The sequence below is a fragment of the Malurus melanocephalus genome, unplaced genomic scaffold (assembly GCF_030028575.1).
Source record: "Malurus melanocephalus ecotype Western Australia unplaced genomic scaffold, MMel_1.1 scaffold_0, whole genome shotgun sequence".
Lineage (NCBI taxonomy): Eukaryota > Metazoa > Chordata > Aves > Passeriformes > Maluridae > Malurus > Malurus melanocephalus.
In genome coordinates this window covers 5,467,363-5,494,038 of record NW_026623232.1, presented here as the reverse complement: position 1 = coordinate 5,494,038, position 26,676 = coordinate 5,467,363, and the positions used below count along the sequence as shown (strand labels likewise).

The 26,676-nt window shown below is 39.8% G+C and overlaps 1 protein-coding gene across 1 annotated transcript in view; it reads right to left on the bottom strand.

Annotated features, from left to right (window-relative positions):
* The window catches only part of TTLL5 (tubulin tyrosine ligase like 5), a 128,106-nt gene that overhangs the window by 63,352 nt on the left and 38,078 nt on the right, over window positions 1-26,676 (bottom strand). The window contains exons 17-29 of the mRNA XM_057376020.1: window positions 24,405-24,518; window positions 23,966-24,057; window positions 23,330-23,392; window positions 22,393-22,431; window positions 21,294-21,439; window positions 20,038-20,326; window positions 15,938-16,058; window positions 14,249-14,395; window positions 12,003-12,103; window positions 9,505-9,638; window positions 8,780-8,893; window positions 7,945-8,355; window positions 6,308-6,495 (exon numbers count right to left, since the gene is read on the bottom strand). Of these exons, the coding sequence (XP_057232003.1) occupies window positions 6,308-6,495; window positions 7,945-8,355; window positions 8,780-8,893; window positions 9,505-9,638; window positions 12,003-12,103; window positions 14,249-14,395; window positions 15,938-16,058; window positions 20,038-20,326; window positions 21,294-21,439; window positions 22,393-22,431; window positions 23,330-23,392; window positions 23,966-24,057; window positions 24,405-24,518 (1,959 nt within the window). The remainder of the gene's footprint in view (window positions 1-6,307; window positions 6,496-7,944; window positions 8,356-8,779; window positions 8,894-9,504; window positions 9,639-12,002; window positions 12,104-14,248; window positions 14,396-15,937; window positions 16,059-20,037; window positions 20,327-21,293; window positions 21,440-22,392; window positions 22,432-23,329; window positions 23,393-23,965; window positions 24,058-24,404; window positions 24,519-26,676) is intronic.

Sequence of the window (26,676 nt, the reverse complement as noted above, 5' to 3'; positions counted from 1 at the left end):
AAAAATTAAAAAAAAAAATTAAAAAAAACAATCACAGAATCTCAACCTACCTCTTAAGAACAAAGGAAACCCCAAATCACAAATAAGACACACACACATACATAYACACACACACAATCACTGTATGAATAGTGGCACAAAATATACCACTACAAACTCCGTGAGTGAAATCATGCAATACAAACAGATTTTTCTAGAACCACCTTTCTGTTACCCAGGCCGTCTTGCTGACAGCACCCCATACTAAAGCACCTTCTTTTTAAAAGATTTGAATTTGCAGGAACAACTGGCCAGGAGGGAAGAACAGGGCTAGCAGGGTGGGAAGTGTGAAATCTGTGTGTGTACCAAGGCTGATCTGGCCAAAGGCCTGTGACATTCCTTCTTTGCTCTCTGAGCTTACCAGCTTACAGGATATACATATGCATAGAGAGCACAAGTGTTYCAGTCTCCAGAAAACGTTCCAGACAAAGACCTGCCAAAGACATTCCTGGGAAACCTGACAAACTTGCAAATTCCTTTGTAGTGTCTCCAGCATATGCCTCCATTTAACAATGAAAAAAGAAAACCCAGGCCAGTGCTGCTGCTGTGGATGGTTGAACTCCCCCTCCTCCTGAAAAAGTCAGGCTTTCATTTAGACACTCTGCCTCAAAACTTCCCAGTGGGAGTGACTTTTACATGGCAAAATCCTGCCAAAAGTTTGATGATCAGGGTGTAATCTTTCCCATAACATGAGATTTAGCTGCTCAGCTGGCCTGTTTGGTGACTATCTGCAGATCTGCAGATGTTGTTGCATCATAACAAAACCCTCTGCCCCTATTCCCTGTGGAGYCTCAGAGCAGAAGGAGTCCAATACGAGCACTGCAGAAATTACATTGATATTTTCACTTCCTACAATCTCTGCTGAGACCAACTGGTTACATTACTGCTGCTGCTACAAATCGGTAGTAGTAAAAGCAATTCCAGCTCCTGTGTGAACAGCTTGGGTRAGGAGATGGGGCCCTTTATCAGTGCAGAGGTGTGTGAAAGAAGAAAGTAAAATGCCCCTCAGTGTTAATTGCCTGCTTCTTGCTCCTCTTACTAATTACAGTCAGATGCCTTTTTTCTTAACACTTCCTTTCCTGTCCATCAGTGGAATGGTAAAAATCTAAGAAATGGTTACATAAAGAAAATAAAACTGATTAAGAGGCAGATAAACTGGCTTGAGTCAAAGCAAGGGATTGTCACTGAAAAGAATAAATCTCCTCAGTGGGAAAAACAGCCTCACCAAGTTTCTGTAAGTATTTGCTGCACCCTAAATTTAATRCTCTTGTGCTGCTCGGATCTAGAAAACAAAGAGCTGATACCCACTGGGACCTGAACAGCGCATTTCAGCAGACTGGCAGTTTGCTCTGTTGAGAACAAGGCAGGCAAGGGTACCACACCAAGTAATTAAGAAAGGTGAATGAAGAGTGGTGTGGCTTTCAATATTGTTGTAGCTGATGTTAAGATGAAGCTCACTATTTGGGGATTCCCGTAGCATATACAGGGTCCCTCTGGGACACTGTAAAATGCTCCATTCAATTCTTCACTCCCTCTCCCTGCTCCTAAGTTTTAGTGATCTCATCTGCTTTTTGCTAATTTTCACTGTCCAAATGAAAAACGCAGAATAAGACAAGTGTCCCCTCCTCCAATGGATGTGTCAGCATGTTTGCAGGAATCCTGGCTGCTGGATCCTGGGCACTGACTGGCTGCCTAGCAGAGAATGAGGCAGCTCTTTATAGCCCTTGCCTGGGTGGTCTGATGTTATCCCTGTGATTAAAATCCACGGCTGCAAGAATTGGAGCTATTCCTGATGATAGTTGGGACCTGAAATCTCACACTCTCCCACACACAGAGAGGGTCGGAGCTCCCACCAGRTTTCCCCTCCTTGTCTTCCTCCTCCTCTTCATTGAGCTGGCCAATTCAACACATTCTTCAGTTACCTAGCATTAATAACTACAAAGTACTACGGACTGTTAGACATCAACTGCTGCCCCCTCTCTCCAGGCAGTGATAGGGACCTCACACAGATACAGTACTGCAGAAGAAAACCTTCATTTTACCTCACAGCATACTTCAGAAAGAAGTAGCATGCTATTCACAAAAAAAAAAAAAAATATACATATCCAGGATCCAGCCTGGATTAAAACACACATCATGTGTGTACATATGTCCTCCCTGCAGAAAGTCCTGCAATGCAAACACATGGAAATATTTTATGCTAAGCACACATTAAATAAAGACTATAGGATTAAAGCCTGCCATGGATCACAACAGAAGGAAAAGTAGGCTGGATTATTTCGGTCACAATCTTCATCCATCTGTCCATCAGGAAARGCCAATTGCTTACATCAGGTACAGGGAAAAAAACCCTCTTAGTTCAGCTGTCCAGAAGTCACAAAGCAGCCAGTAAGCTGGCTCTCAACATCACAAATCAAGGCAAGAAAGGTAAGTAAGGCCTGCTCCAATGAAAGGAGCCCACTGAACTATATCTTCAGSCCTCATTCCCCAACTCACCACCAACATACCTGCCTTGTTTCCCCAAGAGTACTGTCGCCATCTTAGGCTCATGCGAGGCAATGGGCAAACTGAACAAGAAAACTTCAGGAAGTTGAAAAATTTTATTGTTAACATGCACAGTTAACCACTACACTATACAAACTGATGAAGACATACATTAATGCTGAATATTTATCATAAAATCACAAAATCTTTTGGGTTGGAAGGGACCACAAAGATCATCTAGTTCCAACTGCCACTTGCATGCTCAGGGACACCTTCCACTAGATGAGGTTGCCTGAAGCCCAATCCAGCCTGGCTGTGAACACTTTCAGGGATGGGGCAGCCACATTTTCTCTGGGGAACCTCTTCCACTGTCATACCATCCTCACAGTAAAGAATTTCTTTCTAATATCCAATCTAAACCTAGTGTCAGTTTAATGCCATTACCCCTTCTCCTACCACTGCATGTCATTGTAAAAAGTCTCTCTCCACATTTCCTGCAGATCCCTTTTAGGTACTTAAAGGCCACAATAAGGTCACCTCAAAGCCTTCCCTTCTCCAGGCTGAACAAACCCAGCTCTCTCAGCCTGTCTCCCTAGGAGAGGTGCTTCAGCACTCTCATCATTTTGGYAGCCCTCCCTAGACTCACCGCAGTAGGTCCATGTCCCTACTGCACTGAGGATCCTAGAGCTGGATGCAGCACTGCTCTCCAGAGCAGAGCAGAGGAATCTCCTCCCTTACCCTGCTGGCCATGCTGCTGCGGATGCAGCTCAGGAAACATTTGGCTTTTTGAGCWGTGAGTGCACATTGATGGGTCATGTCCAGCCTCTCATTTGCTAGCATCCACCAACACACCCTTCTCTGCAGGGTTGCTCTTGATTTGTTCATCCCCCAGCCTGTGTTGCTACTGGGAGTTGCCCTGACCCAGGTGCAGCACCTTGTACTTGGCCTTGTTAAACCTCAAGAGATTCCCATGGTCCCACTTCTCAAGCTTATCCACATCCCTCTGGATGGCATTCTGCTGACAGTGCGCCTGATGCAACAACATCCCTGATGAAAACACTGAAGAGCACTGGTTCTGATTCAGACCAAATCATAACACAACTACAGACTGCCATACTCAAGTGTGTCCTTAAGGCAACATCTTTCCTGGTATTCYCATTAAAGAAAAGTTCACCAAAAAGCCACATCTTTTCTAGTCAAAGACAGACTAATGCTGCTCCTATTTGCTCTCTATTCATCTGATGTTTCAGAAGTGAATGGAGAGGATTGACAAGACAGAAAGCTGATATAATCACAAAAATCCTGTTTTCCTAAGAGGACATATTTTAAACATCTTTTTCAAAGTTCATCAGATACTTACACTTCAGATCTTCCCTTTGAACTGCTAAATATTTTAGCAGTAAATAAYAAAATAGTATCAATTATAGCAATACAATTATATCAATAAAAAGAAATGAATAATAAACKAATTTAATACAGAGGCTAGAAAACAAGAACATAAAAGAGGAAACATGAAACAGGTGCTGGGGGTATGGGTAGGAAACAGTGAGGAACAGCAGGGATTGGAGGGCAGAGGTGGACTCCAAACATCATTGCAGGCACAGCTGCTGAGGCTACGCACCTGAGAGCTCCAGACCCCCACACTACTATATGCATACCAGAAGCAATTCTCACAAAAATGGGAAYGGCAAATAAGCTTCCCAGCTGCTTTTGGAAGGACGTATGTACTCAGAGCACCCCAGCCTCCAAGGCACAGCTTGGCACAACACACAGAACCAATGCATAAAGACATTCAACTCTCACACAGAAGTTCTTGCCCTTGGGGGAAAAAAAAAGCCAAACAAAAMCCCCCCACAAAAATACAGTCCACAGCAATAGTAGTATTTTCAAGTCATTCTTTCATATACCCTCTCCARATCAATGGTCCTAATCTTATCATAAAACATAATTAAAAATCAAGTCCTTTTCCTACCAGCCAGGTACTTTCCAACAAGGTAGACCAACTCCAAGTTTCTGGAATGGCTTTAAATAATTCTACTATTTTTATTACTAGATAAGTAATGTTCTCATCTTCATGCCAATTTACTTTAGAATGCTTTTTAAAAAATACTATCATATTTCAAGGGGTTTAAACAGAAGAGTGAAAAGAGGAAAATAATTCAGAATCTCCTGTCTAGAAATGAATGGGAAAGTAGTGCCCTGTTTAATTAACCAAACCTGGATATAAGCCCTATCACTACTCTTCTCTCAGTTTTCAATCCCTTAACTCTCCTGTCCTAAAGCCACCAGAGTTTCAGAATCCTCAAACACTCCCATCTCGAGCCTTTCCCCCTTTCATCTCATACCAATAGTCTTTGACTTCCCAATTCTCTCCAGGCGGTTGCTAAATCCKCTCCCACATATTTCTCTGCCTCATCTGCCTCTATCTTCCCTCTCCTGATTCAGGCCAAATCCTGGTCTATAACCACACAGCTTTAACAGTATCTACTCTTTTGCAAATTACTTTCCAAACTGCCTACTCTGCAATGCCTGCACTTCTATTTATTCAACGTCCCTGCTTCAAATCCATATCCATGCCTAGCAGTTCAAAGCCAGATATCCTGGTTCCAGGTCCCTCAACAACAAGCCCAAGCCTTGCTGCCATACCATTATGCTTTTATTATGTATTGATAACTTTTACTCCCCTTATTGTCAGGGCAGCCCTGTCTTCTTATAAAATCCCTGCATCCTTCTTGCAAGAAGACTTTAAAACCTARGCCAGATCAAAAAATTCATGAGAATGACTTGTTAATGAGGGACAGAAGAGTAGAATGTGTCCAGGTTAAAAAAAAAAAAAAAAGTATAAGCAGTAACTGCATGCTTTAGTAGTAATCCATTAGGCTTTGCAGCTACATCTGAACCTTCCAAAACATTACTGCTTCAAGTGTGCTTACAGTAATGGTCTCAGCTCAGAAATTACTATGTACCATAAATTCAACACTAAAGAATCAAATTGCCTTAAAAGCTGTTCTCAACTAAATCCAAGTTTTCATATTAGGCAAGCTTCACATTCAGATTTCYTCTCTCCAAAGGCATTATTTTAAAAACATGCCCAGCAGAATCATAACAGAGAGCAGATGTCTAGAACTGAATGGATACAGGCTCAGGAAGGTAACTCACTGTCAGATAAAACTCCAGCTCTAAACTTTTCATTGACTCATTAATTCTTTGCTGCATGGCTCTTTTTCATGATGACAGAAGACGACAATGACACAACCCAACCCATGTTTCTGTATTTCACTGCTGAAACAAAGCCTGTGTGAACATTGCATAGTTGAACTCAAAATATAACAGTCAGACAATCTGCAGTCGCTGCTAGGAGCTGAGGTGTCTTTTGTTTCCTTTTTACAAAGAAGGGAATTAGCACCATCATTCTCCTACTATACACTGTGATGACACACTGGAGGAATGAGGAAGCAAATTGCATTGAAGCACATTGCATGGAAGCACAAATCTGAGAAGACTTGCTTTTATTATGTAATAAGTCAAGGCATGGATTTAATTTTTTAGAATATACTTGCTAATCCTCTGCCTTTTCTCCTATAAAATGAMTTCAGCAACATTCTTGTCATCTCACAGAAAATCAAAATTCTGGTGACCGTAAACACTTTAAAACAACAGCATGACAGAAATAAATTTTAATGAGATTTGCTCCTTACAGCATCTCAGCTCAGCCCAGTGCTGACACAGAAGCCTGTAACAAACTTCTCCTTTGCACAGCCWCTCTACTTTAGTGCTTACATACCTGCTGTGTAAGGAGACCGACGTGGTTTGCTGGGGAGTTCTGGCAGGCTGCTTGCTTTTCTGCCAACTGCTGCAGTTCTGCTGCTACCACACTGGGGCCATGACGCTTGCCCTGGGGAGTATGTTCTGCATCTTTGTGCATCCTGGCAGGGCCCACACACTGCCCACTTGAATTGCGATGGCACAAACCTAGCAAACAAACATTGCAATGTGCTTCATGAGCAACGTGTCAGACTCTCTCAGCCTGTTGATCACAGACACACAAAAGCAGAGAGAATACCAAGAATACAGAATACACCTACTCTGCATGGGTATTGCTCATATGAACAATTAGCAATTCTAAACCCATATTCTCTTTATTACCATGTATCTAATGGTACCCAATTCCAGAGACATTGGCAGCTGCTACCCAAGTTAAAGCGGTAATGTTTTTCCTTAAAGACAAATTGATCTCTTTAAATAAACTACTCAGTTGGGAAGTAAGATTTATTTTAATGCTAGGAGGGTTGTGTCAATACATATACTGCAATCCTAAAGAACATGTGCTGACCATGACACACAACCTAGAACAAATACATACCATCATTCAGAATTCAAAAATGTAAGTATTATCAGGACCACAGCTGTCAGCCTGGGTGTGGTTCCCAAAAGGTTCCTAATAGATTACTGTCTGCATGCAAATTCCTACAGTTTCTTCTACCCTTCAGATTCTTCACACTCTAAAGCTGCATTGCTCAACTGTGTTCTACCACAGCATGMTAGATGACACCTCTCTAAATCTTGTTTTTAGTATACCCTTGGATATGGCAGTGCTGAAACACCCCAGAGAATGAGATACTGTAATGATTCACTCAGATCCTTCTTTTCTGGAGGCCTTGATACATCGTTAAGTATTCAACACTTCTGAGGTTTCAGGACAAGATTTCTATGCTTGATAGACAACCAGAAAACTAGGAATGGCACACAGATTGAGACAGGACTACTGCTAATGAAAACAACATTAAACCCACTAAACACAGGTGAGATCAGTAAAATAATAAAGAAAATATACAGTACTTAACTTCACAGCTCTTTCTGAACAAGTTCAAAGGCTGAGTTCAAAGCACAAGGCTGAGGGGAGACCTTATCACTCTCTAACTTAAAGGGGTTTTTGTGAGGCAGGGGTCGGCCTCTTCTYCCAAATAACAAGCAATAGGATAAGAGGATATGGCCTTAAGTTGCACCAGATGGGGTTTAGATTGGATATTAGGAAAAGTTTCTTCACCAAAAGGGTTGTCAATCAGTGGAACAGGCAGCCCAGGAAGTGTTGAGTCACCATCCATGAAGGTATTTAAGACATTCAGATGTGTCTTGGGGACACAGTTTAATGGTGAACTTGGTAGTGTTAATTGTTGGACTTGGTGATCTTAAAGGTCTTTTCCAACCCAAATAATTCTATGACTGCCTGTTCATCTGGTGAATAAAAGGGCATCTTTGGCTAACAAGGGCTGCATCTTGCACTCCTGCTTTCTATGAGAAATTTAGCACCATCCAAAAAGACTCAATTCTGGAAATGTAAAATTTCTATCTACACCACAACAGAAATTACACAATCTCTGTACTGAACTGGCAGGTTATTATGAATCCCAGAATACTCACCTACTTTTACAGACGATGGTCGGGACAATCTTTGGCTGTAGATCTGAGCAGCTCTCTGAAAAGATGAGAATGGGCCAATGGTATAGCTACCAGAACGACAACGATGTGACCCTGAAAGGCTACAAGTCTCAGTGGACACTGGGTTTGTGAGGACAGAAGAGCTGTCAGAAGCTGTGCTCTGCAAGGAAGGTAGTGGGGGTGGGGACTGAGTCAGTCKGAGACCAGCTGGAGGAGCCGGCAATGAAGGGTGTCCGGCTGCCTTTGAATTTTCAGAAGCTGCAGGCTGAGATGGCATCCAGGAACTGTTACTTCTCTGGAACATGGCACCAGGAGCAGAGGAACAAGCACCAGGAGGGCTGCACCAAGGTAATTTCAYGTCAGCATTTAAGGAGAAGGTGCATCCTTCTGGAACTACACAAAGATAATGAACATACTATATGAGAAAAAGCTGCATTTTAGGTCCTTTTATAATATCAACACACCAAATGCCTGTATTCAGACACACTGAAGCCAAAATGACTTCTTCTATCAGTAGAGACAAGAAGAGACTCTACACAATAAGTATCCTCTTTCAAAGCTTGCCATATCTAGATCTTACCCCCCGCCAGTGAAGGGCAGCTAACTTTTTCCTACTGCTTATGTCACAGTATCTTCTCTTGTGTTTAAAGGTAAAACTGAAGAACTTCAGGTGAAGTTAAAACTGAAGAACTTCAAAATTGGTCATTTGAATCTCTCAGTTTGAACCCAAAATTCCAACCTTTGCTTAAAACAGTATTAAACCACTATATGCATTCGATATTTTTTTCTTGATGATCATCCAAGTCAGTTCACTTACAGCTTGATCTAGCTTCTTTGGGTTTATAGCCTTTTAGTGCTCCTTCTGCAGTCAAATCTGCAGCTGAACTTTTGGGATGATCACCTTTTATTTTTTTCACCATCTCAGGATGCTCTGTAACAAAATCAAGGAGTTAAATAATAGCACATTAAAAACTGTGGTATCATTAGAACAARACTGCAGAATTCACCCTTGCTACAATTTACTTTCTTGCTAAGATTGCCTGTAGACCATGTAACTTTATGATGACAATTGTGCTGTCATGTACAGCATGTACAGTACTAATACATACACATGGCTGGTAGGCTTTTCCTTCCATGGAATGCTCAATTAGGCTCAAATACACAGTCTCTGCCCTCCAATGGATATATTCACTGTAGGCAGAAAAGTTCAACAGACTTTGATTTCATTCATCCCTTACTTTGATTTCAGGATTCTCTGTTCATTTCAATACTGACTGCCTGCAGTTTGCACAATCTCATTYCAGTCATGGTCTACCTTATAAATGTCAGTCTAGGTTCATCACATTTCAGTTCAGGCAAAGAAGGTAGGAGTGCAGTTACTCTAGTCTTCACATATTCACATAACACTGAGTTTATTAAAAAAAAAAAAAAAACCTCAAGAAACCTGAGAAACATTGTGGATGGGTTTTTCTCTTTCCACAGACTGAAGTTAAACTAGATTTGTCTGGGTAACATCATCTGACAGCTGCCTGCAAAACTTACCACCTTGGGGCTGTTTCTCTGACTGCTGGCTGCTGTTGCTGTGTTTTGTGCTTGTGGATTTTGTTCCTAGGAAGACGCTTGCTGATTTGTTTTTGTGTGTGTAAAATGTGAGTACTTCCTCCAGGTCACTTTCACTGCAATAATGAACAAGAATGGATGTAGAGTGAGGACACAAAGCTTTTCTGTATTCATGTAACAATCAAAGACAAGAATCCATAAGGAAACTGAAGAGGGGATTTGGGAAAAAAATGGTGACACTAGACAAGCTAATGATTTTCTCAGTTCTACAAGGTAAGAGCAGAAGGAATGCAACATGCCCTGGTTAAACCTGAGATTCCCACTAAAATACCATCTTCTGCAGTAGAAAATTCAAGGCATTCAGGAGCCTTCCTAGGATAAATAGAGCAAGTGAATACTCCAAACACATCTGGGGAGATTAGATTAACATGAGAATTCCATTCACAGCTAAATTTGTGAATCTTCACTGGGTGCTATTCAGAATAAGAAGGTATTTATTTTCTCATGAGAGAACTCAGCTCAGCCTCTGTTTTATAGTCACCATTAGTAGTTTCTATTCAGCAGYAGGGGCAGAAGAGGAAAGAAGGCAAAAGCTTGACAATTAGCCAAAACTGCAGGACAAACAAAACAGTCAATATTTTTGTGAAACTCACAAAACTTACATATGTTTCTCATTTTATTTACAAGAACAAAATGCAACAGCCCCAATATCCTAAACATCTATTGGTCCCAAACCAGCCTTAGTTACTTGGCCATTCCAATTAGAACTTCTTAATTAAGAAGCAACATTTACATTACCCATTTTCTGCACTGCTACATTCACTGTACTGCAGAATGAACAGTGAAAGTGAAAATCTATCCCCTTTGCTTGGCTCCAAATGACTTGTTCACTGATTCAAGCTTGAAGCACACTACCAAGTAGTGTCAGATACTAGTTTTCAAACATACCTGATACCTCATAAGAAGCGGAACGATCATTGCTAGAAATTGTCTGATCATTGGCAAACTATTCTATATCACCCAGACAAATAACCCAGGAAAAATCTCCAGCCACAGCCTGGACTGTGCATCAGGCCACAACAACATTGTAGCCAATAACATGAAAACAAAGGAGTTTGTTCCATACARCTATCTCTTAACTTTTCTGGCAAAAAGGAAAATTACTTGCCCTAGGACAGAGCAGACATTTTAGCAGTCYGAAGGGTCAGAGAACCAAGAGCGTGCCATGGGCCCAAGTAACGTAATATGCATTTCTAGCAAGAGCAGTAAATACTGTGGTATATGGTAGTCAGACATCTTTATCTGACAAGCAGCAAGATTTTTCTGCAACCCTGTAAATCTGTTGCAGTAATGACTCCATCAATTATACTAGCAAAAAGTGAAATACTTGTTTTCATAAGAATGTGATTATCAAGAGAGACTGTGAAACCTGTGAACTGCAACCTTAGTTAGGATGCCTCAGCTATCATCCACTTCTAATCATTCACTAAAAATGCTATCAGAACAGAGAAAAAGAATTAACAGTTTAATAAGTGGTCATAGAAAAGAAGAAGTGACCAACAGTCTTCACAGAAAAAAGGAAGATGGGCATTAAAAAGGCAGGTAAAGTCTGTCCAGATATTGACAGAGATCCTTGCCTATATATGGGTATGTCATATATGAGCCAAATAATGGAGCCAAGAGGAATTGCTTTTTGTGCTCAAAAATCAGAGACTTTGAAAACATAATTCTGGTTCACTGAATAATTTCAGACCTCTTCAGTCAGATAGTTATAATACCATTGTTTTTCATACAATGCTACAGGCCCTAAGGAATACTTAACTATTTCCAAAATATGTTTCTTACCAGACTCTTCTAAGTTTAAAGCAGATAAAGTGCAATGATAGAAAATACTATTTTTTCATTGTGAAAGTAACTGTTTGCATTAAACTGCCTTAGCAGGCCAAATAAGAGGCCTAACTCCCTTCCTTGCTCATCTCAGAAAACTCAGACCCGRAAAATTCCTGAAGAGAGGCAGCAAGCATGAGATTTGTTTCTGAGAGCAGAAACTTGAGTCAGAGCTGTACCAACTGTTCAACCACAGCAACTCAGGATCATCTGAGCAGCAGATCTATTTTCACTCTCCTTCCAAAGTACTGCCTTATTTGCTYCAGCATCACAGGAAAGGAGACCATTAGGTCACCAGCAAAGGTTTGAAATTTACGCAGGCCAAGGCAACCGCTCCTGCCCTTTGGGAAACTACTGAATGGTCAAAACATCTATTGTATGTTCTTCCCTGTGCATCAGATGCTGATGTTACAAGTGTTTGGCTGCTGGAAGAGAGACAAGAGAAGACAAGCTCTCTGTCCCTCAGCAGGAACAGGTCCTACAGTCAGTAAAGGTATCTAGAGGCTTTAAGTTAATCAAATCATMTTTAGAACAATGCCATTACTTTAAGGGCTGAGAGACCCTTTATCAAAGGGAATAAAATCTATTCCTACCTTGCTCTGGTAATAAAGTTCTGAAAACCTTCAGGATTCACTCCCTCCTCCTCCTCTTCCTGTTTCTTTTTTGATTGTTTCTGAACCATCTGCTCCGTTTCCTGTTAACAAGCAGTATCAGTAAGTGCCTCTGTGTTCCATGGCACAGCTACAACTCCCAGATTACAAAAACCAATTTCATGGGATCTAAGAAAAAAATAACATCGCTACGTGCAACAACATGAATAAACATGGAGAGGCCCAGAGACAGCATCCTAAGCATGCACAGAACTCTTCGTTCCTCCACCTGACACAATTGATTTGCTCAGAAAAGGTCAAGTCTTCAAAAATACATGCTGTTCCTTCAACTACTCTCTATGCTGGAACATAAGGAAGTACAGAAGGGAAAAAAATTAAATTATTCTTTACAGATATTAGGTACCCTCTCCACTTTTCTTGTTTCTGTCACAGAGTTCCTCCAAACAGCTTTTATTTGTGTATTTGTCCCAGAAGTAGACAGATAGAAGAAAGGAGGAAAAAAATGTAAAATTAATCTTAAAGAAACTGAAGGATGTCTGTTGAAAATCAACATATTTTCTACTACAAACTACTAGTTCTCTTGAGTTGATTTCTTTTGTCAAGCAGCAAATTGCTGAGGGCTTATACACATAGCAAAAAACCATACTGCTTTAGCAAAAACTAAGAAAGTAAAACAGTACAGCCTGTGGCAAATGTGTTTATACATAGAAATATACTGGAACAAATGGTAACTCTTTGTGTTTGAAAATGGGAGCAAGTTCTCAGATATAAATGGTGTCTTTTACACCAGTAGAACTGGTTGACACTAGAAGTTGGATTGATATAGACATTTTTCTCCATTAAAAAAACCTTCAGACCTGTCTGAAATACCAATACCAGCTTAAAAGCTTTATCTGACCAGATCTGACCTCCACTTCAATTTCTTCCTGAAGATACCCTGAGCTTTCCCAGGATGAAAGGGTTAGATACATTTTTTGAAACATAATTCAAGACAGGAAAGAAAAAGTCAGTTTGGGACATCTCTACCCTTTACTACTTAAGYAAATGTCTGGATAATATGTGATCTGTTTTACTTAATTTGCTGGAGCAGTGCTCTTTTCTTCTATGTCATTATAGAGGATATATAATGACTAGCAGGAGTCCCTCTTAGATCTGAAGTTACAAGTCAATGAAAGAAGTTTATAWCTTGGAATCAGAAATCAAAAAACCTTACAACCTAACAGTCTCTCAAGGGCTTATGTACGCCCTGAAACCTCATTTGATATGTTCTCACTTGTTTTAACTGAGAAAATAYGTTTATGCKCTGATTTATTACCAGCTACACAGCTTTATTTTGTGGATTTACTCAAGAGTTAGCAGAAAATTCCAATGTTTGAATACAATCTAAGTRGAAATTATATCCAAAGCAGCTGCAYTCTTCACTCACCACAGAGCCACCCAAGTGTTTTGTGGCTACTCCTAACACACTAATTCAGCAAGCATTAGGCATACAAGGTACTCCCTGGAACAGATTTGGTTCAATACCAAACCTGCTTCAACAGATCAAGTTACCTGATGTCAGCTCTGACAAGGTAATGTAATGTGCTCTCCTAACGAGCAGAAGCTCAGAGGTCTCTGCACAGCAGCCTCTGAAAGCTAAATTTCAATTACCCTTATTCTAACACTAAAGTAATGCTAGGGGGCAAAGGAAAGGGGAAGTTGYCCTTGCAGAATGAAGATTAGGTTGAAACCACTACGCTAAGAACAACACCTTCTACATCTAAATATGTGAAAATTATTTCAATTAGGACCTACATCTCCTTAGCACAGTACATGCAGAGTACCTTACTGCAGATATGTAGCAGTCCCTCAGTACACCAAGCAAAAAGCAAAATACATATTTCATGATTTTCTGTATAAAACAAAATATCTTTAAAGAAGCACCCTAAAATAGGAAGTGGGAAGAGACATTATAAAGCATTAGTATCAAAGGCAAGGCAAAGAAAAAGCAAACTGCCCGTTAAATTCCACTTAATTTCAGTACTTGTTTTTATGCACATAATTACTGGCCTGCATATATTATGTAATAATATTGTGGTCTGACAGTTTCAACAAAGTAGCATTATTAGATGCACAGCTGCAAGCAGACCATGTAAATAACAGAAAAGTGCCTTTGAAACTGCCTGCATGAGCTACTTTATAAGAAGAGAAGAGAAACCAAAAGAAGAATCAAAAAAAGAATCAGTCACCTTGTTGTAACAGACTATGAACTCGCCCAGCTGGCGAGCCAGGATACGACGACGATCATTTCGTCCTAAACGACGGCTGGGGAGCAGCAGCCTCAAGGACTGACGAAGGTTGCAGGCAGCTCGCTTCAGAAAGCGGATGACAAGCTCCTGAAAGCAAGAGAGATGGAGTCAACCAAGCACTACCTGCAAGATGTGGGGAGAATAGAGATAGCACAGCAGCTAATGACTGGCAGGAACTAAACACATCATCCTGAGAAAATGASTTGAAACTGGCAGGCAAAAGAATTCTGCAATATGCATATTAAATACAGCCCTGTAAATCCAATGTGGGGGAGGAAAACAATGGCATGTCTTGCCTAAGGTGGGTCCGAATTTTGAACACTTGAGAGGAGTTTGTCTCAAAAGTGTGGCAGATAAAGGAAAAAAATAACCAATCAGCAAAAAACAGCAACACAGAATAACCTGTAAAGTCCAGTTTCTTAGGAGAATGTTTCCAAAAACCCACCTGCAATCTGTTAAAGAAGGCCTGTGATAAAGTGCAYTGAYGTMAAACTTTCTCAGCACTACCACAGGAAAGGGGATCTTGGTCCACTACAGTAGGTAGCCCCATTTCATAGTTTTTCATATATATACACTATTGCCACATCATCTCTKCAGCAATCAATGACCAAATCTACAGCCATGTAATTCCAACCTCTTACCATGTCTATTTGACCTCTGGCGGGGGAAACATGGCAAGGCAGACCCTAAGGCAAGATGCATCCTGTGGATGTTTTGAACCCTTTCTGTCTCGCCTCTTAGGAGAGGCTTTTGCTTAGGAACTCTGYTAATGCATAAATGAGCAGCCTCACAGCCAAACTATTGGATTTCACAGCTTGCSTGGTTACTCCAGGCTGGTTTGATCTGTTATTTTAAACATTATTCTTCACAGTACAGCAGACAAAATTACTCTCAAAAAGTCCATTTTAGTTTCCACTTGGAAAGAGCAGAGGCAACATTTTCCACTGAGTTGAATGATTATTCTTGACACACAAGTTTATCTCTGAACTGTATTGGCTGTTTCCCTGCAACATACACTCAGTGAGAATATATGCAGAAAGCTCAAGAGACTATTGTAAAGAGATCTTTTAGGAAGGTTTATTAAGGGATCTGGGCTTGCTGCACTTTTTAAAATGCCTAGAAAAATCCATCACTTTTACTTTCTCTTCTCTTCTCTCTTTTACATTTCCTCTACCTAGAATGCGTAAGATTCATAAATGCAAATGTCTGGATATATTACAACAGTACATAAGAGAAAAAGCTTAACTGGGGACCTGTTCTATATAAGTAGATKAATGCTTTGCTTAATGCAGCAGAAACCAGATCCTGACAAGCAATCTTAAAGAATCTTCTAGAGAAGAATTCAAGAGCAGGTAAGCTCAGAAGTCAGTGAAAGAGAACCAACTAGAGATCTGAGCAGCTTGAATATCAACAACACTCCAGTCATTAAGAGATGTCTCTCATTTTTCTGAGGTCAGTCMGCATTCCTACCTCAATTGTATATTAAAAATACAGCACTGGCAGCTAGACAAAGATAAACAACCATCATCTCAGTTGGACTTCTGTTCTTGCAAGGATGGGAACCCACCTCAAAATTYTCAAGGCAGATTCAACTTGGCTACTCAGTCTGGCCAACACAAAGCTTCTTACCATTTGTTCATCCTCTTTAGCAACCCAGGAAGGATTCTGGATCTGTTCTCCAGCCTCCTTCATCAGTCGGAGCCGAACATGCTGTAGATAGGCAGAGAAAGCTGTACGAGCTTGTACTTTGCTGTGGACAAAAAGAATCAATYAGCTATCTTCAGAATAGGAATGGGAAGAGTTACAGCAGTCAGGCACAGCTTAAGGACAAAAGCACAGTCAGCTAGGACCTGCTAAGCACACTAATATTGAAGCTCAAAGAGAGGAGGACCCCTTCACCCCATTAGCATTTTCAAGCAGATCATCAGTTCACTAAGATGGGGTAGGTATTGCAGGAGGTACTTTTTAAGTTCTAAGACAATTTCTAAAAAYTGCATGTTCTTCCTGCCTTTTACAGCCTTAGTTATTCTCCTCCAAAAGCCAGTAATATGGACAACAGTAAAACTGTGTATTTTAAGAACAAATTCAAGTCTCTGCTGGGCCTCTGTTTTCACAAACATTTTGAACACCACAACAACAGACCATAAAAATAAACAAAGGACTTGGTACTGGTGCCAGAGTTATAACAAAGGCCCTGTAATTCCCMTTGGAAATGAAAGAATTAAATCTGTGAAAGTGAGCTCTTCCCCTGCTGCCTCAGGGATACAGCCAAATTTCACTRAGCAAGGCACCACTGAGGAATGAAGGAACATCAGCAAAATCTGCTGTGCAGCTGGCTGAACATGTCAGGAAGCTGTAAGCATGAACTGAGGAGAGGACTGGGAAGGATACATCACTTCTCATTCCCTCACAGTGGTAGTCACTTTAGTATATGCATCTGTTGTGAGAGAAATTGCTGAAAGTTTTGCTCAATTCTGCTCATTTTCTTCTGGTCTAAACCCTATCCATGAACATTTTGCTTTCCCAGTCTCTGCTCTTCCTTACAKTTTCCCCCATAGTCACAAGAAGCTTTTCATAAGGATGTTGCAGCMCATTGGCTTTAGTGTCAGCAACAGATTTCCCTTGCTATCACAGGAAGTGTCCTAATAYGTCCAGTAAATTTTAAGTTTCATCTTAAAACAAACTAGAGTTTTGAACCCATTACYTTCCTGAAATATTATTCTAGAACTTACTTTCCTAATAATTAGGAACCTTCTTTTACTACCCAGCCTGGCTCCACTCATAAGCAGTTTATAATTGCTTTTTCTTTYTCCAGTATTGTCCTGTATCTCAAATGTAATCCCTGATGCGTCTCCCACCTTGAATGTCTTTGTTAACAGAGTTACATCCTTTCATAGTTTTCATTTGATCAGTGTGAACCATCCACATATTCCAGTCTCTTCTAACAAAGAACCCACACTGGTTATGTGATGAGACAGCAGCCCTCCTCCGTCTGTGTTCCACTCACAATTTGCCTTCCATGAACATGGGTGGTAGTGTCTGTGTACAACACTCCACATGAAGTCTCAAGKACATCAAGTGATGAACTCTACAACCCATTTGGTATTTTCATGCATGCCTGAGCTAGAGCTTCRCAAACTTCCTGTGATCAACCAGCATGCAAGATATTCTTCCTTATAATTAATTCCTAGTTGATGAACAYCCAGCTGACAGAACTTCTGCTGTAAATTATTAGTTTTTATAAGCATCCCCTTGCACTTGGTGCTACTGATTTTCATCCTAGTTATGTTATTTATATCCTCAAAGTCATCCAGTTTTTCACATATTTACTATCCACTACTTTTCTCTCATGGTAGTAACTCCCAAATATTTTCCATCCAGAAAATTTCATTAGCACATTTGTCCATTTTGTGTCATTCTTGAATTGATTAATATCAGCCTCAGACCAACTCCTGAGGAACCTCACCATATTCTTTCTACTTGTCTGCCCCTTATGAATATGGTACTTATGACTCCATTTCCATGAGTCCCTGAAATGCTATTAAAAACTGCRCAGCAATTCTTTCTGGTTTATAGGTCTGTAAATTTCAGACTATTTAGTGTCTGAAATACATACACAGAATACATACCATAGCAGCACTTACAGAAATCAATGCATCAGTTTAGGTAAGAGTTGAAGTTAAATATATTGGAGGTATCCATGTATTGGCTTAATAATCCACCTTTGGTGCTTCTGGAAGGCCACACAGGGCCAAAGAGATGCTAAGCCAAAGACAAGTTCACAAGAGTCTCAAGCTAACATCCTCTGTGAATAGCGGTAATGCAACAACTAAAATGTGATGAAAATACCTGGTTATAATTTCTGTCTTCCAGAAACTTCAGTGAACTCCAAAATGCACAGCAGACATTATAGCACCTCTAACCTCTGTATGCTACTAATCAATAYATCTACCTTTTATTTCCACATGTGTGGAACATCAGAACTCTGAATCCTAGCTAAGAACAGATATATTCTACATAAGGCCACCACATATCAGAAAAGGCTCTCACCTCAGCTTTCTAAAGCTGTCAGGTTTGTTTTAGATGCAACTCAAACATCTCATGAYCAGTTGAAGATTTGTGCTGGTAGAAATCAGGGAGCCCTTATTATCAACATCAGCACAATAATACAGTTCTTTGCCTGCACCTGAACTTCCATGACTAAAGACTAAAGAAGGTCTTGGTTTAACACTGCCTCTCCTTTGGAGYGGGGAATATTGAAACCTGAGGCCTTAAATGCAGGAACAAGTAACTTCCTTTTCATTTTACTTGGGAATGGCACAGTTGGGGGAAYAAGCTCCCTTCGACTATCACCTCTTCACCAGTAACAACCAATGTGTGGAAGGTACAGATATCTCCTCATTAGGCTGATGAGGAGAGAGAAGCCCTACCACTTACAAAAACTGACTAGAACARGCCTGGTTTCTCTTGGATGAAAATTGCATTACTTCAGCTTCCCTGCCTRTTGAGGCCACAAGGAAAACTTACCTCAATGGCAGATAGATGGGGCCAAGCAGCACAAATCTTGAAACATGAGGTCACCACAAGCCTTATACCCTACTGTGGGGAATCCCAATAGTGCTGGGTGCTGAGCAAGATTCTGCCAGGAACATCAGACAGAGCTTATGATCCTGGCAGGAGCCAGTTCTATATATATGTAGTTATAGACRCAGCATTGCTACGTTTATCTTTAAAAGATGTTTCAGAATCTTCTCTGTCACAACAGCAAATGCCACAATTAGATATCAGAACAATCCCCAAAGACATTGAAAAATCTGTAATTTCTCTYAGAAACTAAACTAAGAAAGCAATAAGAAGAAACATTTTCTCTACCTCTGGACATTTTTCCARGAAAACGTAATGCTGCTTCTCGCCTAGAAGATGTAAAATCTTCCTACACAGATACRCATCACAATGCTCTCTTTTTGCGCTTTCTGTCCATCTGCAATTAGACAGTCCTGCTACCCACATTTAACGAGATCATACTTCAYAACATCTGGTAAGACCATGCTTGGTGTTTTTCTATAGAACCTCCTCCAGCACATCTCATTTTTCCAAGAAATGAAGTCATGCATCAGAACATATACTATTCCACACCRTCATACTCAAAAACATGCAGTGAGATGCCTCAGTAATTTGTCGCTCTCAAACTATGCCCTAATCTTGCTCTCAGAAGGCGATGACCTTGAGCAAAGATTATTACCAGAGGCAAAAATTCTATGTCAAAAATAAAAGTACAAAAATGAGAAAGCTAATTTTATGGAGAGGGTTGGATAGGAATAATTTAATATATGTTAATAACCCCTTCTTGGAAAATTCAAACAACGAGAAGAAAAATTTTAGAATTCAGTAGCAGGCATCCTGTATTAAGTCAGAGAGGCATTTTAGAAGCCTGAGCTGACAAAGTAGAGCTTGCATCATCAGATCAAAGAACAGCCATGGAAACTATAGGTCATGCTTTACACTGATCCAACACATCAGGTATCAAGGTAAACTGCCAGACTTTGCAATAGCCTCCCTTCTGTGCAAACAAGATGTTAGAGCAGCCCATAGTGAGACAAAAATCTAGGCCCCTTTCCTAGGGTCATTTTATCTCTTCACACTCATAACATGCTACTAAACGTACATCCATGTTTTAACTTATATTAGCTTCAAATCAAAACTAGAGGCAATATGCAGAAAGCTCTCACCTCAAGTTTCCATGCTTTTGAAGAATCTGAAGCAAGTTAAACTGAGATTCTGAATCTGGTTTTTGCAGAAATAGCTCTTCATCTCCAGTTTTCTTGTCAAATTTTCTYGGTAAACTCTCCTTACGAGTAGCTTTCACTGAGTCAGAGAGTTTTGGCTTGTTTTTCACCTGGKTGTCTGAAGGAAAGCAAACATTTCCATCTATCTCTTCATCTTCATCTGCATCCATCTCTTCTTCTTCCTCATCTTCTGTGTCTGACTTGAGGGACAGCTTTGTTGGTTGTGATGTGCCTGTAAGTAGAGGAGAAATCACTTATGCTGCTTAAGAAAAAAAAAAAAAAAGAATGRAGAGGACCGTTCTACTATTTATACCCTTTGGTTTACCCCTGAACTCTCTTCTGCTAGAAGGACAGAACACCACCATTTTAGAACAGCATCTAAGAATCAGTGTCCTATATTATTCGTTCTTTCTTTCTGCTTGTGCATCCAACAGCTCAGGAGCCCAATATTACAGAACAGAGGCCAAGATTCTTGCCCTAACTTTACAAGTGAAAAAAAATGCCCACAGAAAATCAAAGAGGAAAAGACATTTTCCTGTATTTTATCCTCATTCTTACCTACATACAGACATATATACATCCATACTTGATATACATATACACACATTTTATGTGTGTTGTGTGTYAAATAAAACAAAGCTAAACTGCCACATGTGCCAATAAAGATCATATACTTTAACAAAGCAGCAAAAATCATAACATACAATCTCTCCTATTGCAGTCAGTATCACACAGTTACCAGAAACAGTTTAGATAAAGGCTTCAGGAACAGTCACTTGTGGGAATCATTCACCTCTGTACCCTTTTAAGTTTTTCCAGCATCAGCCTGGATAAAGATTTCTCTTCCCAACAGCTTAGAGTCASTGCTGTCTAGGAGAACCAAACTGAAAGATTCCATCTTTATCTGAAAAGCTGAAGAATTACAGAGGCACATATACTGTTGAATTCTTTACCCAAAATGCAACCACAAGTTCATCTCCAAGCAAACAATGATTACCTTTAACCATATACATAGGGATGTGGAAWGGTGGAAATGAAATTCATGGCACTAAACACACAGGAAGCTCAGAAAAGGAATGAAGTAAAAAACATTAACACTTGAAACGAGAACAACTCCATTCACACACATTTCAAATGAAAAAGTCCTTTGTTTGCTTGTTTTTGACTAGCTGCTCATTGAAATCTCAAGCCATGCACACCTGATAATCTTGTCTGTGTTGCTTGAGCCTTGCCATGACATCGACGACGTTTCCGTAACTCCAGTGAAATAAGCTTCCTCTCATAAAAGAGAGCATGAGAGTCCACAGCTTCCATCCTCACTTCCGGCCTTCCATTAAGACCTGCTCTGGGAAGCATAGTACAGACATCCCTCAGTCTCCCTTTGTACTTCTCTCCCTGATGATACAAGAGACCCAAGAGATGACATTTCTTCAAGAAACATTCTTCCTGATACAGGGAATATTTATCATCAGTTTAACTCTGCTGTATTTAAGCCTGCAAAKGTTTGAAGAGAATCTTCTAAGTACTCCACAGAACATCATCTCTCAAAGCCCCAAGACACACTTATCTAGTGTCACGCTTTTGTGACTGAGCAGCATCTGCCCATCATGCAACAACTCAGGGCACAATTAATGGGGGAAATTGCAAGAGCACAAAACAATGAAGGGGAATGGAAAGAGAGCACATAGACACAAATCCAGTTGTTTGAAGCATTTATGTAGACAGTTTTTTCTTCACTATTTGATCAGAAATAAGAATCTTAACATAATAGAAGTGGAAAATGTCAAACTTTCTACAATTTCTGCCTAAGTTAAGGGACAAGGAGCCCCATCAGATTCTTAAATGGAAACAAAAACAAAAGTAACAACTTTCTGCCTGTACGCAAAGCTCCAGAAGAATGCACTCTATGATATAGGTGGAAACAAGCACAGAAAATTCTCACTGTTGCATTTATCTTTTTAGATATAATGAAGTGAATATATGGGTATATGAAGTCCAGAACTCTTGTGCATTACAAGATCTTTTGAGAGAGTTCAATGATGAACCTTATCAATAAATATGGCAGGAATACCAAAGTCAGAATCCTATTAGGAAAAATGTTAAGGTTCAATACAAGAAAACATRAGCTCTCCACATGTGGGTATATTCTTTTCTCACTGTGTTTATGTTTCTAAAATTATTTTCATGGATTTCAGGTAGAAAAAGTGTTGATTCACAACTTCAAAGATGAAGCTGTGGAAATCTAAATTTAAAAGAAATCCTACAATGCACAAATTATTTAATTAAGAAGCCACTTACCGRGCTCTCCCAGTGATGAACTCTCTTTTTATCCTACCCCTACAAAGAGAAAAAGGTCAAAAATTACCCTCCATACTGGATCAGCCTTSATTAAAAGCCTTCATAGTCTTTCACATGGAGAGAACACATTAATAGAGCTCTATTTTAAAGGAGATAATAATGAGTTCCAAAAGAGGAGACCTGAGCAGCTGTACTATAACYGATGCTTGCATTTGTCTGGCTTAAGCTGGAGCAGGCATCATTGAGAACTACTCTTTAGACACATCCCTGACTGTACACAGAGAAAAAAAAAATTGTACAGCACTAATGCAGGAAGAGCTTTTGTAAATATTGTCTCCTTTCTTAGCCACCTTGTCTTTACTTGGTAGTTACTTGACAGTGCATCTAAAATTTGCACAGGAACTGTTGAGAAGGAAGGGCTTTAAACAYAGAGGGAAAGACACTGCATACAACTCTCAGTGGAAGCTCAGCTAGTGGCMTGAACTGTCATTTCCACCCAAGCACCACCCAGAGAAAGAACCATCAAATCATGACTGCACAGGTCAAGACACGGGGATACTAAAACATTGGAGAAGTCAATTTCAGGGCTTAGTTTACAAGAAGACGAGACTCAATGTGATTCGAAATTTGAAACAAAAGGACTACCTATAATCCCTTTACAGAGAAACCTGGGCACTTTCAGATTTTCATGTCTATGTAGTTTTAGTATTCCAACTATTCCCATGCCTTTGGACTATTGCCCTTTTTGGCCTTGGTCTCAAAGAGGAGCACGTAAATATATGAGCAACAATCACTGGCAAACTAGAGAAAAGATGYAAAATTAGCACTACCCTTATAAATCCCAGACCAGTGTTTATAACATTGGATAAGTGAGGAATCAATCCTTTTTGTACTGTTTGTTCCCTTTACCTCTCTCCCAAACAGAAAAGCTTCCTACCTGTCCTTAAACAGACGTGTAGCCAGCATGTAGTTCATTGATGTCTTGTGCTCTAAAAAAGATCTAGAAAAAGAGTATTGTAAAACACAATGAAAGACAGCATAACATAGAAATAAATGACCTCKGAAAAAACATTCCAGAAGTGGATTCAGACAACATGCTATATACCACAACAGAAAGGAGGAAAGGAGGAGAGCTATCATTTCTCAGCTGAAGCTCCTGGTGATGGAAGAGACGAAGAAAACATTACAGACTGGAMAAGCAAACTTGGAACAGTGTAATATAGTAGCACTTTCAGAATGAGTGAGTCCTATATGGTGTTTATGGCCTAATGACAGTATGCAGCTTGAGGATGTAAAAGTAGATAGTAAAAATCTGAAAGGAAGACACTTCTATTCTAACAGAAAAGCAATACCAGAAACAATGTCCAACAGCTTTCCTTGGGGTGCAGTTATGCAATGCAGCARCTGATAAAAACAAGGGATCAGAGAAAAGAATATTCAACACAAAAATAAACTCTATCAAAACTTTCAATATGTCTTTTTGATTGCCAAGATTGCTGATCTACACATACCTAACATAGAATATCCMTCAACCCAGAACATCAGTGCCATCCTATCAAATTTTTATTCTTACCCATAAAGGTCCCATGTTAAAGGAGTAGGGAAAATCCGGACAAAGCCTCCTCTCCGTTCATTTTCCTCTCTCACTCGCCGGAGAACTCTGATCTAAAAAAAAAAAAAAGAAAAAGAAAATAGCCAATAAAATAGTTAACAATGAAAAACTAACCTTATGAAAATCTCTGARTTTCAGAGACAAGACTATTCAGTCCTGCAAATGGACTGGCTACATATCCTTAAGGAATTTTGTCTTGCATTTAGATTCTGAAGGAGTCTATCACTGCACGGTTGAGGGCAAGGGCATTACCAGCAGTAAAACTCAGAAATTCTTCTCCAAAAATTGTACTTTTTCTGTCACATTTTTCATATACATGCACTTGCTCTTTGTTGAGCAAATAACCCCACATACTGAATGAAAGCCAAGATAAATAAAAGCTATTTAATAGCTTACTTACCTCCTCCATGGTGAGGCCTAGCACAGAGCTGTTATGCCTCCCTGTTGCTTTTTCCCTGCCTAAGGGCATCGAGGTTTTAACTTCAGCATCGCTGGCAGACAGAGGACGGGAACGCTGTAGAGACAGTGTGAATCCAGATTTTTTTTTCCTTTTAAAAAAGTTACATTCAAATTACAGGACCCCATTCCCAGCAGGATCTACACTGCAGAGCTCTAYAGTCAGAATTCACAATTCACACTGCAGCTGTTGAGGAGTCCACACCCCAGATGGCACTAAGTGTGAATATTCATATTCTTAGATTTTAGCACAGCAGGCACAGTTCAGGCATTGGTGCCAGTATTAACAGCCCTGGCCCTTTCTGGAAAAACAGAAGACATCCAAAAGCAGCAAAATCAGGATGTCATACTGAAAAATCCTCACCCAAAGGGCATCAGAGTCAGAATTCACAGGACCCAAATACACTTGGATTMACACATCAGTGCTATCAGAACCATGATTCTCTGTAGTGTTGTTACATTAGAACAACAGAATCATAATTCCCCAGCGAGACTTTGCAGGGAAAAGTTCACGACCTGTTACTCTTTTGTTAATATACTGCTGGATGTCAAGTTGCTACTTCTCACACTTAGAGGAACATCCTGCAAATGTACACAGATACATCATGCAAATTTGCATAAKTATACAATTTTTTAAAAATAAGAAAAGCAATAATTTGCAGACAGTCTCACTAAGCTTATTTTAAACCTGATGGGCAATCATGGCCAATTCCAACAAAAGGACAGGAATTGAAAATGTCTTCAAATCATCAAGACTATAAAATCTCAGAATCCAAGCAAGACTGACATCTTTGAACTTGTTCTTGAGTACATTTAAGCTGGTCTTAGGCTAAATTTAAATAAACTACCTCTGCAAAAACAGCACTAGAAGAATCTACTGAGAAGATCTCAGGCATTTATACTAAATTCAAAGTTTCTTTTAGCTCTATACTGGGCAAAAAATGCACAGAGAGCCTTAATTTAGAAAGAAAAGAAAAACGTGACAGAACATTAAGCTGGATAAGTCCAGCGGAATATCCCATACTGCTCAGATACAAAAAAAAAGCCCATGGCAAGATCAGGATGCATCTTTATTCGTAAAATGTATTGGAATTGAATCTCATTCTCTCTGTTTCACTAGAAATGGCAAGATCCAGAATCTCTGGATAGAGCAACAGCAAAAGCAACAGGCAATGCACTAGAAAAAAGTTATACTACAGTGATTGGCACAGAAAGATCCAAAATAAAACAGTCATAGCAGGTTACCAGCTGAAACATTTTGTAAAGCCTAACTAAAACTGATTAAAAAGAGAAAATGAGACAATTTGGATGAGAAGGCAGGGAACAGGGATGTTTGCAGAAGAAATAAAAATGCCAGCAATGAAAAGAGGTTTGCTTGATGCTGTAGATCGCACTAAGTTGGAAGGCTTTTAGTCTTTTTTTCTAAGATTTCTTCCATTTCAGCTCAAAATCTTCTTCACAGCTCAAAATCTTTGCTTAACAATTTCCTTCAAAATCTCCTGATAGGTAACGTTCTTTTAGAAACCATTTCCTGACACTACCATAACAATCCACCATCATGTGAGAACTGCTGCTCCAAGAGAGGAAATTTTTCATCCTATTAAATGATCTGCTTTACTAGAGAAACACTTCAATGAAATCATCTCCATTGTCTCGATACAACAGAGATTATTTCATTGATTACAAACAGAAAACATATGTCCACATATTGGCAGTTCTGACTTCTACCTGAGAACAAAACTAAATTGCTGTCAAAATGCTAGAGAAAACTCTATCTTGGCGGCACTTCCCACAACAAAGAGTTTTTTCCATGTTTCACTACAGAATACCCTCTGGCTGTAGCACAGAAATGTCTCCAACTTCACGAAGATCCTTTTYCCTCTCTGACCCAACTTATCTATAAAAGTACAGATAAATCAAACTACTCTGGGATAACTCCAAATTCTGCAAGTATTCCTGGTTCCCAAATCATGCTTATAATTTTACTAAGCACTGACAGCAGTTGGCATAAAGATCTTCCCTATTCTCTACAAAACCTCGTCATTCAGTAAGACTCTTTTCTCTGAGCTTAGCTAAACTTACATGGAATTACATAAACAGCAGTGAACAGACTAAAGTAGGTTCTCAAGATGACTTCATCTGTCCTACCTTCCCTTCCTAATGGGAAACCTCATTAAAAAAAAAAAAAAAAAAAAAAAAAATTCCCATTACATTTG